The sequence below is a fragment of the Talpa europaea genome (assembly GCF_964194135.1).
Source record: "Talpa europaea genome assembly, chromosome: 6".
Taxonomy (NCBI): Eukaryota; Metazoa; Chordata; class Mammalia; order Eulipotyphla; family Talpidae; genus Talpa; species Talpa europaea.
In genome coordinates this window covers 12,404,231-12,416,544 of record NC_140072.1, presented here as the reverse complement: position 1 = coordinate 12,416,544, position 12,314 = coordinate 12,404,231, and the positions used below count along the sequence as shown (strand labels likewise).

General features: G+C 40.5%; 1 protein-coding gene across 1 annotated transcript; it reads right to left on the bottom strand.

Moving 5' to 3' along the window:
• Positions 1-1,276: 1,276 nt before the first annotated feature.
• FAM228B (family with sequence similarity 228 member B) lies at positions 1,277-11,384 on the bottom strand (the record flags this gene model as incomplete). Its single annotated transcript, XM_084235106.1, has 8 exons — positions 1,277-1,514; positions 1,832-1,939; positions 3,438-3,594; positions 3,685-3,772; positions 5,191-5,271; positions 6,542-6,733; positions 7,878-7,946; positions 11,286-11,384. 8 exons carry the CDS (start codon positions 11,382-11,384, stop codon positions 1,319-1,321), a joined length of 990 nt encoding a protein of 329 aa, XP_084091232.1. The 3' UTR covers positions 1,277-1,318.
• Positions 11,385-12,314: the final 930 nt, after the last annotated feature.

Below are 12,314 nucleotides of genomic sequence, written 5' to 3'. Positions count from 1 at the left end.
TAGGCTGGGCCAGAGCGCAGAGACGGAACTGAAGCCTGCAGTGAGGAGCAGAAAAGCGCAGGAGCCAGCCCAGCCCAACGCCTTTAGCAGAGGATGCGTGTGAAAGTACTCACTTCCAAAAGCAAATCAAAGATGACTTCTAGAATTTTGTCCTGAGGCATCCTGGTGGGATTATGGTGCTAGCCGATGACCCAGTGGGAAACTGGAAGGGAAGCAGTTTGTACCAGAAGGACAGAAATGCAAAAGTAAGAAATAATCCTGTCTGGGCCTAGTTAAATTCAAGATACATGTAACCATTACAACAACACATGAAGAAGGCTTACAGGGTATGATTATAAAACAAGTAAATTTGTTTTCCCTCTCTATCCATTTAAACCTCTTCTGGTGGGGGTACTTATTCCCCGACCCCACTTCACCCGCTGTCTTTTCTTCACTGCACCCATTACCACGCACATGATAAGTCTGGTTGTTTACTACCAAGTCTCCTGCCCCCCCCCCCCCACTCGCTGTCTGACTCAGAGTAGGAGCTCGTTAACGTTTTGGGGAAGAAAGCAAGCAAGCACGTGGGAGGACACTAAGACATGACAATGAAAGGAGCTGACCCACGAAAGAAAGTTTTAGTGCATTTTCCCTAAGTGAGTAAAAAAAAAAGTAGTTTCCTTAGTCCTTAGGGGGTAAAGACCGAGAGGATGAAAGAAAGCTGCATACACAGAAACCAAATTACTCCCACGTTGATTTTAACTGGGAGATGGGGCTGTGACTTCTCCAAACCCGCTCCTCTGAGAGGCTGTGCTCCAGGCCTGGCATACAGGGAGCGGAGACAGGAACTGAGGGAGAAGTAGCACTGAGTCCTGGAAGCCACAGTCCAGGCTGCACTGTCAAAGGCCACCAAGTTGAACCATAGTTACCTGAGAATGAGAAGTCTGTGTTCTGTGAACCCCTGCATTTTACATTTGGGACTTTTACTTCTTAAATTCTACTTTAATTTAGTATATAGTCCTTCTGAGAATTTTCAACATTATTGGTTGAATTAAGGAGAACAAAGTTTTGGGCCTAGCTGAGGTGTGCTAAGAGGTAGAAATGGTGGAGAGACAGCAGGACAAAAACAGAAGGAAGGGAGCTGAGGAAATCCTCTAGTCCACCCACCACGGGGCACCTCATGTATTGCTCCAGGGACTACTCTCTCCATTCCTATAGGCTTCTCTTTCTCTCCCTACCTCTGGGAGCGGGGGGAGGGGGGGGGGGGAATGCACTGACCCGTCTCTTCCTGGAAGCCTGCTGTACAGAAAAAAAATTCCCAGCTGCTCAGATTTTGATATCAGCAGTTGCCACATTGTATATTGCAAAATGGGACTAGCCCGGCTCTCACCGCATCCTGGTCCTCATCCCTTTCCACCTCCGGGCTGAGGCTCAGGGAAGAAAAGTGCCCTTCAGAGTTGGCCTCCTTGGGACTTGGGTTCTTTCCCTCCTGATAGCATAGAGGTTCTTTTTCCAAAAAAGATGACCCTTTATTTCTAGAGGGAAGAATCAGGAGAGAATTTTCTTATCAACTCAGTTGTAGCATTTAATACTTTATTTACATTTGAAATTGTTGAGTTCTATATGAACTTACAAAAAGAAACCCAAATAAATAACATTACTTTGCTCCAGTAGTTTTTTCCATCTGAAAGGAAAGGTGCCACCTCACCCAGACAAAGCAGTACAGGCTGTAAGAGGCTATAAGAGAATCTGGGATACACCTCAGCCCTGATGCCAGCAATTTAAAAGGAGGGCAAAATACAGCAAGCATCCAAAATGATGTAAGTTTAAAGCTCTCAACTATTGGGCTTACCCATAAACAATAGCTTTATCTTCTTCCTGAGATGCCAAAAGATGAGGTGCTCTCACTGAGGGTTCCACATCAAAGCTACACTCGTTAAAATTCACTTTCACTTTTAACCTTGAACAAAATAATATGTGTGAGGGTGTTTTGAAAGCTATACTACAGAAATTATTGTTACACATTGACTGTAATTACATTGTCCACAATACTACTAAATATTGGTATATTCTAGTATATATACTATTGTATATTCATGGGTATTAAGAGTTGCTAAAACCATGAGGGAGATTGTTTACTGAGAACCAAGAATCAGCTAGACAAAGTTTAAAGTACTCTCTATCCACTGAGAGCTTATACTCTAATGCAATAAGGAGCCAGCGAGATTGTGACACTGACAAGCAGAACTACAAAACTCTTTTCCCCAGAGAGAATCCAAACACGAGGGTGGTGAATGTCAAAAGTGTGGGCAGCTGGGCTCGCAGTGGTGGGCAGAGCACAGGAGAAATAGATTTCAGGGAAGATGCAATAACAGGGCTAGCAGGACACGAGCCCTGTCCCATCTGAAATGTGAGGACACTAAACTGAAGATTGCCACAATGAGCCTAGACCTTTGGAAGGAGATGAGGTGGGCCCCAGGTAATGACCGTGTCAGAGAGGGAGAAACAGAAGCAAATACTTCTGTTTTCCCAAATTAGGTGAAAAGAACACCCAAAAATAAAGTCAAATAATAGGAAGACAAAGGAATCCACTGTCAAGAGGTAAATCAACAGAACCAGATTCAGAAATGAACCTATTGTTGGGATTATCACATAGCAAATTTTTTAAAACTATCATGCATATGTCAAAGACATATTAATATGTCACCTTCTAGTGGGAAGGTGAACATGTATAAACAGATGGATATTTTCAGGAGAAATGAAACTATGTGAAAATGCAAATAGAAATGCTAGAAATAAAAATCATTACATCAGAGATGAAGAATTCCTTAGATGGGCTTCAGTTTATGGAACAAAGCTAAAGAAAAATTCACTTGATGGGCTGATCAGCAGAAGGGATACAACTGAGGAGAAACTCAGAAAACTTAAAGATAGGTCTGTAGAAGCTGTCCAACTGCAATACAAGTAGGGCGGGGAAATGAAATACAAAGGACAGGTATCCAAGAACTGGGGAGCGATGGGTCAATATGAAATTATCTCACATATATATCACTGGCGTCTCAGAAGAAAACACAAAGAATTGGGATATAAGTGGGATAAAACAAAGAATGGGATATAATATTTGAAGTGAAAATAGACTAAAATTTACCCAAAAAATAATGAGATATCAAACCACAGATATAAAAATCTCAGCAAGCCCTAAGAAAGACAGAAAGGAAAGGAAAACAACCCCCCTCACACACACAACTAAACAGAGTATAATTCAGCAAATAGAAACCAAAACAAAGAGAAAATCTTGACAGTACCAAAAAAAGTATCACAGAGAACGAAGAGAGGAATTACAGTAGATTTCTAACTGAAAAATGAAATTTTTAACAATCATAACGGACAAAATTTGCATCACTGTCTTAAAGTTTTCCATGAGATTCCATAATATTTTTAATTATATTAACTGTTACCTGCTCCTTTTACAAAATTCACTTTCTATGTAGCATTTAGGCACTTTAAGCCACTCATTCGGAGTCATAAATTGCCTTGAATTAGAAATTCTTGGGAATCTGGAAAGCAGTCTGGCCTTCTCAACCTCTTTAAATTCTTTCATTGTATATATTTTGCCTGCGAGAAGATTAAACAAAATTAGCACCCCTAAATGTAGCTCCCATTGTTCCTGGATATGAAATCACATAACAATTAGGAACTAAGTACCATTCTCACACTGAAGAAGAGTTCTTTTTTCATCATCCTTGTCAAATTGTACCTTTTTCAAAGGGTCACGAAGTGGTGGGATGGTGACCTAGAAGAGAAGCGCTCCTTAAGGTCTGGGTTGCAGGTGTTTGTCAGTCTATTCTATGCATGAATGTATGGCTCCACTGCCAGAAGAATCAAGAATACATTATCTACACACCAATAACCTAACCATTAAATATATTTAACACATTACAAAGAGACGTGTTACCACTACCTTTTTAAGCAAGGCCCTGCAGCCAAGAAAACATGATTCATTCTTGGGCCTCCCCGGTGGCGCAGCAGTTGAGCGCTGGGTTGCGAAGCTGCCCGCAGCCTCTCCAGCACCGGTTCGATCCCCGGACACTGGGTGAGGGGTCCCACATGGCACGCAGACCTCTCCTGCCACCTGCTGCTCCCCTCAGCAGTGTGTTTCGTCAGTCTGTCTGTTCTGCTACCTGCTCTGGTTCTGGTGAATTCTCTCACCCTCCCAAGCTTCTGACTGTACCCAGTGCTTGTATAAATAAATAAATAAATCTTTAAGAATAAACAAACAAACAAACAAAAACATGATTCATTCTTGTTTGAAAAGTATTTTCAAATCACTGTGGCTATGTTTTGGCAATATGAATGAAAACAATGTATAATATTTAACTCTGTAGTTCACTTCTAGCAAGTTATCCAAAGGAAAGCTTAAGAAATAAATAGCCACAGGATGCCCACCATAATGTAATTTATAAGCAATAGATCCAAATAGATCCAGATGTTCAAAACAGGGAATATGTTTTTTAAAATGATGGTATAGAAAGATGATTAAATATGCTCTGCTATTTCCAATCATGTGACCCTGGACAAGTAATCTACCCTATCTGTGACTCTCCTGCCTCAACTGTGAATTATTTCATATATAGCACTGAAGATGAAGTAAAATGAAAAAAAAAAAGTCAACACTTGGTTAAGCCCCCGTTATAAGTCAGCTGCCATTAAGAATTGAATATCATGTGATGAGTAAAACTATATGTCTACATTTATTGACAAAGAAAGAAGTAAATCATAAACTATTCAGGAAAAGAAGTACATTATAAATCCCAATGTATGGTATGTGTGTATACACACAAAAAGAACTCTTAAAGTATACTCAGAAAATGTTAATGAATTAATTCTGGGTAAAGGAATTATGAGTAGTCTTTTCTCATTTATCTATGATGAAAATGTACTATTTTTGTACATTTAAAAGTTTATGAAAACCTATGAAATTTCTAAAACTGACCTCTTATCCAATTATTAAACAATATTTTCAAAATTTACAGATATTTAACTTACTTTGGCCTTTGCCTTTTTTGTTCCTTCCTAAGATATGATAATGGTTAACTCTTCTTAAGATGTTACAGTACTCTTAGAGAATCACTAAAGATCTATTCACATATTTGGGCTGCTCAAAACAACCAACCACATAATACAAAAATTAAAATAAGAAATCTATCCTACCTTCAGAAAACTGGGATCCTCTTTAGTCATATAAAAAGGATCATACTCTTTTGGATCATAATGTTCTATAAATGCAGTTCCCTATAGGAAGGAAATAAAACCACACAGAAGAAAAGGAGGTTCACAATAAATTTTGAGCATAATAGTACTCAAGAGTCAACAACATGAGTGACAATGCAAGAGGGAAAGGAAGACTGAATTTGAAATTAAATTTAATTTATCCAAATAACAAATGTTAAAGTAATGGAAGGATGCTACTTAAACTATGCAAAATTTTTAATTGGTACTCCCTGGTGGCGCAGCGGTTGAGTGCTGGGTTTTGAAGCTGCCCGCAGCCTCTGCAGCGCCAGTTCAATTCCCGGCTGCTCCCCGGCCACCAGAGGAGGGTGCCACATGGTGCGCAGACCTCTCCTGCCGCCCACTGCTCCCCTCAGCAGTGTACTTCGGTCCTTCTGCCTGCTCTGCTCCCCGCTCTGGCTCTGGTGAATTCTCTCACCCTCCCACGCTTCTGACTGTACCCAGTGCATGTATAAATAAATAAATCTTAAAAAAAAAAAAAAAAAAAAACAAAAAACAAAATTTTTAATTGAAAATGTCAGAATATTAAAATATTTGGCATTATTTTTAAGGATTAGTAGTCAAATATCTAGGATCTCTTTTAAATGCCAGGAGAACAGAACTATTTTATAGCTTTGAAAATAATCAAATTCCAAAAGAAAAAAACCGGGCCTCCCCAGTGGTGCAGCGGTTGAGTGCTGGGTTGCGAAGTTGCCCTCAGCCTCTGCAGCGCAGGTTCGATCCCCGGCTGCTCCCCCGGCCACTGGAGGAGGGTCCCACATGGCGTGTAGACATCTCCTGCCGCCCACTGCTCCCCTCAGCAGAGTACTTCGTCACTCTGTTCTACTCTCCGCTCTGGCTCTGGTGAATTCTCTCACCCTCCCACGCCTCTGACTGTACCCAGTGCTTGAATAAATAAATAAATAAATAAATCTTTAAAAGAAAAAGAAAGAAAAAAACAAACGGACAAAACATATATATAGCCTAAACCTAGCATCAAAAATTTTTAAATGGTATTTAAAATTAATTTAAAATTTTAAATTAATAATTACATGGTATTTAAAATTAATAATTACATGGCAGGGGGAAGAGAAGAAAACTGGTTATAATATACACATTGAAAGCCAGACCAAAGCCTCCTCCTCCATCCTTTCCAAATGCTCTGGATCTGAGAAGGTAATTGTTATAACAGAGTCTAGATTAGCCATATCTGAAAGAAGGGGGCATGGTGTTTGGATGATATACCCTTAATTTTTAAACCAACTGAAAAGAGTATCAAACGATCTCTTAGTACCTGTTTATTCACATATTTTAAAAAACCATCTAATTCTTCTCTTCTCCTATTTTTAATCTTCTTATGTGAACAAACTTTTTCTATTATTTTCTTCTGGAGAGGATTTGCCACATGGTCAACCCATCTTTTGTATAATATCTCCTTTCTTCTTGTATTTAAGAAGTCATGATGTTTCAAATACTTATCTAGTTCCTAGTAAACAGTGATAGAAAAGACAAATATATTATCCTGAAGTTTTCTTATTCTAAAATTTAAAAAGTCTTTATATTCCTAGGAATAACCTACAAAATCATTATCAATTCAATCATTTATTTGGCTTCTACTGTCTGACACACACTATACTGGAAAGGAGTACGAAATGAATGAGACACAGCCCTGCTCTCCTTGGGGATACAGACCACATGTCTACAAAACAAGGGAGAAGGAATAATATAATAACACGCACACACACACACAAGACATGAGATAGACAGTAACTGAAGACACAGAAGAGAGGAAAACTATTTTGCAGAGTTTTAAAAGATTTCCAGTTTGGTGATTCCTCAGAAAGTTAAACAGGATTATTATATGAACCAGTAACTTTATTCATAGGTATATGCCCTAGAGATTATAAAACAGGGATTCAAACAGATACATGTACACCACTAGTCATTATAGTGTTATTCACACTAGCCAAAAGGTGGAAACGACACAAGTGTTCAACAAGAGATGAATATATAAACAAAATTTGGTATATAAACACAACAGAATATTATTCAGCCATAAAAAGGGATAAAGTTCTGATATATGCTATAATGAAGAACATTGAAAGCAATATACTAAGTAAACCAGATACAAAAGGTCAAATGTTATAGGATTCCACTTACATATCAACAAAGTAAATTGGAAGCTAGGGACTCGGGGTAATGAAATGGTTTTGGAAAGACAGTGGTCAAATTTGCACAAAAAGTTAATAAAATTAATGTCACTAAATTGCACACTTAAAGTAGTTACTAGTGGCAAATTTTATATTATCTGTATTACACTATAATGAGAGAAAGGGTTACATTTAAAAAAAATAAAAAAGATTCCCTAGGTGAGAGACATTTGGTATGAGTCCTAAGGAGTGACAAGTTATCTAGGGAGAGAAGGGATGACAAAGAATAAGGAATAAAAAATATTCGCTGAGAAAAAAAAAAAAAAGACAAGCATAAAGAGGCAGAATTGTCTACAACCTGGTCTGAATGACAAGTAACACACAAATTCCATTCTCTGAATTTTCTAAAATTTTTTATGAGGACATACTATATCAAAGTAAAAAAAATTAGCTTTGAGACATTCTGTAGCCAATTCTTACCTTAATTGCATAATTTTCTCTATATAATATGGAATGAAAAGCTGCATCAATATCTTCTTTAGCTAATGCCTAAAACAACAAAATGAAAATTTGAAAATCAAATCATAAAACAATTTAATTATTAGTGCTACTTGGACTCACAATGTTTATGTGACACACACATCCCTGAAAGGTCTCCATGAATTTTTCTACCTCAACTCATACCATCAAGTACTTTTTTAGAGAGTGTTTGAACTTTTCTCTACTACTCTCATAGTAAGGCAAAAACAACCACTCAGATAATAGAGATTTTGAGTAACAACATGGTCAAATTACTAGGTAGAGTAGCTAGACAAGTCCTACCTAATTTTTTTCCTACACTTTCCATCTTTTTTTTCACATCCTATAAAATGCTTGTTACCTTTATGGTTTAAAATAGATATAATCAGTCCTCTATTTGAATTCATTTAGTCATGAGTGGTACAGAAGACAGATGAACCCAGCTGCATCCCTTAAATGGGATGAGTGGGAGTCTGGGGAGGCTAGGGTATCTAGAGTTCACAGGACAGAGTACAAGAGGGAAATGTTAGGCAGAGAAAGAGCTTTGGGCATCTGCTGAATGCTAAACACTATATGCATGGAGGGTAAACTACCCAAGGAAACTCTGGGCAAAGAAACACCTGAAAGAATCAGGAAGAACAATCCCTAGAGATCACATGGCCCCGCGAGTTATTCCTCTCAGTATCAGCCAGAGTAAAAAACCTCACGGTTTGCAAAGCATAGACTGCAGAACTCAGAGGGGTTTTGAATAAATATGGAAGAAAAATTAGCCACACGCCAGTTGCTGCTATAATCCTCCCTAACAAAGTTTGCAGGCAAGATCTGAAAGGATCAAACTGTGTTGAAGTAATTTAACTAGATCTCAGAACAAAGTTCAATAATAATTATGGGAAATCTCAACAAGGTAAAATTCAGAATATCTGGTATCCAATAAAAAATCACCAGGCATGCAGAGAAGGACAGTTTCACCAAGGGTGAAGAGGAAAATCAATCAAAACTACTTCAGAAATGATAGATAATAAAATTATTAGGCCAAGCTATGAAATGTTTAGAGACAGGGACAATATAAAAACGACCCAACTAAATAAAACTCCTGGGAATGAAAATTGTAATATCTGAGATGAAAAAATACACCAGACAGGCTTGTCAGTGGATATGATGCTACAGAAATAAACTTATAACAATAGAAGCTGTTCAAAATGAAAAATGGGATGGGGAGTCAAAAAAATTAAGAGTATCAGTAGGCTAATATACATGTAATTATATTTCCCAAAAGGAAGGTAGGCTAGAAAAACAAATTGAAGAAATAATGGCTAAAATTTTTCCAAATGTGTTGGAACTATAAGCCCACGGATGCAAGAAAATCAGTGAGTTCTAAGCAGTGGAAACACTGGTACCCTCCCCACAATGGTACAGACACTGTGGTAAACAGTTTGTGGCTCCTCAAAAAGTTAGAGTTCCTATGTGACCCAGTTAACTCTACTCTTAGGTTTCATATCCAAAAAAGAATAGAAAAAAATCATGTTCACACAAAAACTTCTATACAATGTTCATAGCAGCATTATTCAAAATAACTCAAACTAAAAACAACCCAAAAATCCATCCATTGATGAAAAGAGAAAATGTGCCACCTCCAGATAACGGAGTATTATTTGGTCATAAAAAGGAATGAAGTACTGATATCTGCTACTACATAGATGAACCTTAAAAAAATTATGCTAAGTGAGAGAAGTCGGTCATTAAAACCTGCATATTTTATGATTTTATTTGTGTAAATTGTCCAGAATAGACAAATCTGAGAGAAAGTAGATTAGTGGTTACCACAGGGAATTAAGGAAATCGGGGCGTGACTGCAAAAGAGTATGGGATTTCTTTCAGAGGTAATGAGTATTTTGGAATTAGATAGTAGTGATAAATGCACAACCCTGTGCATATACCAAAAAACACTGAATTGTACACTTCAGTGAATTTTATGGTATGAGTATTGTATCTCAATAATAAAAGCTCGGGCCTCCCCGTTGGCGCAGCGGTTGAGCGCTGGGTTGCGAAGCTGCCCGCGGCCTCTGCGACGCAGGTTCGATCCCCGGCTGCTCCCCGGCCACCAGAGGAGGGTCCCACATGGCGCGCAGACCTCTCCTGCCGCCCGCTGCTCCCCTCAGCAGTGTACTTCGGTCCTTCTGCCTGCTCTGCTCCCCGCTCTGGCTCTGGTGAATTCTCTCACCCTCCCGCGCTTCTGACTGTACCCAGTGCATGTATAAACAAACAAACAAACAAATAAATAAATAAAACATGCCTCTATTTAAAAAAAAAAATAAATAAAATAAAAGCTCAATGATAACAAACATCCCAACTAAAATACAGACAAAATATTTGAACAAATACTTCACCACGAAAGATAAATTAAATAAAATGAAAGACAAAAGATGTTCAACATCACTTGTCATTCGGGAAATACAACTTAAAACCACAATGAGATGCCACTATAAATCTGTTACGATATCTCAGATTTAAGGACTGGGCACAAACACCCAAAAAATTGGCTGGTATGGGAGGGAAATAACTGAAACTCTCAAATACTGCTAGTAGAAATGTAAAATAACATAATCACTTTGGCAGTTTCATCAAAAGTTAAATTCATATACCATAATGACCCACCCATTCTACAATTAGAATGGGAACTAGAGAAATGGAAACATATGTCCGCACAAAGAATTGTGAGCGAATGTTCCTAACAGCTTTATTTTAATAGCTAAAAATTGAAAACAATCCAAATGTTCATCAACAGGATGGACAAACTGGGGTATAGAACATTTAGGGAAGAAAAGGAAGGAAGTATGGATACAGGCAACACCATGAAAGAATAGCACAATAATTATGCTGAGTGAAAGAAGCCAGACAAAAATAATACATGCTGTGAGATTACATTTGTATACAAAATTTTGAACGCAAAATTAATTATAGTACTAGAAACCAAATGGGGGGTGGGCAGGCAGAGGGAGGAATTACAATGGGACACACGAGGAAAATCCAAGTATTGAATATTCACTATCTTGGTTATGGTGATTTCATGTGTGACTACAAGTTAAAATTTATCAAACTGTACACTTTAAATGCACGCATTTTATTGTATCTGAGGCATACCTGCATAAAGCTGGTGCAACTAAAGCAGTACTTGAGAAACTTGATTTTGTTATATTAGAAAAGCTAATGTTAGCACTGAGCTTAAGAAGACAGAAAATGGAGTGCAAACACAAAGGAGAAAGGAGGACACAATAAAGACCAGAATAAAATAGACCACATAGAAAAAGATACTTAGCAGAAGCCATTTCTCAATGCAAGTAGAAAATTGAAAATGCCAAATTATTATACCTCCATAAAAGAAACTGGCTGTGGCTCCAACCATTCTTTTGAGCTTTTGGGCTTGAGCAGTTTGTCAGTTACCAGATCATCACTGTCTAAGTTTTCCATTGTAGTCACAGATAACAGAGTCCCTAGAAAAACTAAAAAATTAGCTTTCTTAGTAAGGAAACCTCACAATAATCTTATTTTCCTTTCTGTTTAATCAATGATCATGGTTTGTAACCATGAACAGGCGCGGTTCCGACCCAGAACACCAGCCACGCAGGCTTCCCCTAGCAGCAGGCCCCCGGCACAGGCTTTGCTGCTGCCTTCAGAGCCCGCCCAAGGGGGGCGGCCCCCTCCGCACCCCCCTCGCCCCAGGACTTGCACGACCGCCCACGATACAGGCCCGCCGAGGGGCGCGACAATGATCAGCCTGTCTGGAGGCGCTGGGTTTGCGGTTTCCAGACCTGCGCGCGCGAGGGGCGGGGTGCAGCCAGGGAGGGCGGGGTGCAGCCAGGGAGGGCGGGGTGCAGCCAGGGAGGGGCGGGGCGCAGCCAGGGAGGGCGGGGTAGAGCCAGGGAGGGCGGGGTGCAGCCAGGGAGGGGCGGGGCGCAGCCAGAAAGGGCGGGGTGCAGCCAGGGAGGGGCGGGGCGCAGCCAGGGAGGGGCGGGGCGCAGCCAGGGAGGGAGGGGTGCAGCCTGGGAGGGCGGGGTGCAGCCAGGGAGGGGCGGGGCGCAGCCAGAAAGGGCGGGGTGCAGCCAGGGAGGGGCGGGGTGCAGCCAGGGAGGGGCTTTCGGGCAAAACGCGCCAGTTCCCCCGCTCGGGGCGGCCCACAGCCCTCCCCAAGGGCCGGGGCTGAGCGAGGAGCCACCTCAGGGCTGGCACCCGCTGTCCGCTCTCAGCCCCCGCGCCCCAGCCCCCCGCCCCCGGAGGGGCGCGCGGCGCGCGCGGGCAGGCGGCGGAGTGCAGGCCGCGCGGGCACCTCAGCTCCCGCGGCCCCCGACAGCGCCCGCGGCCGGCGGGGCCCTCGGAACGCGAGCGCGTTCGCGTCCAGTG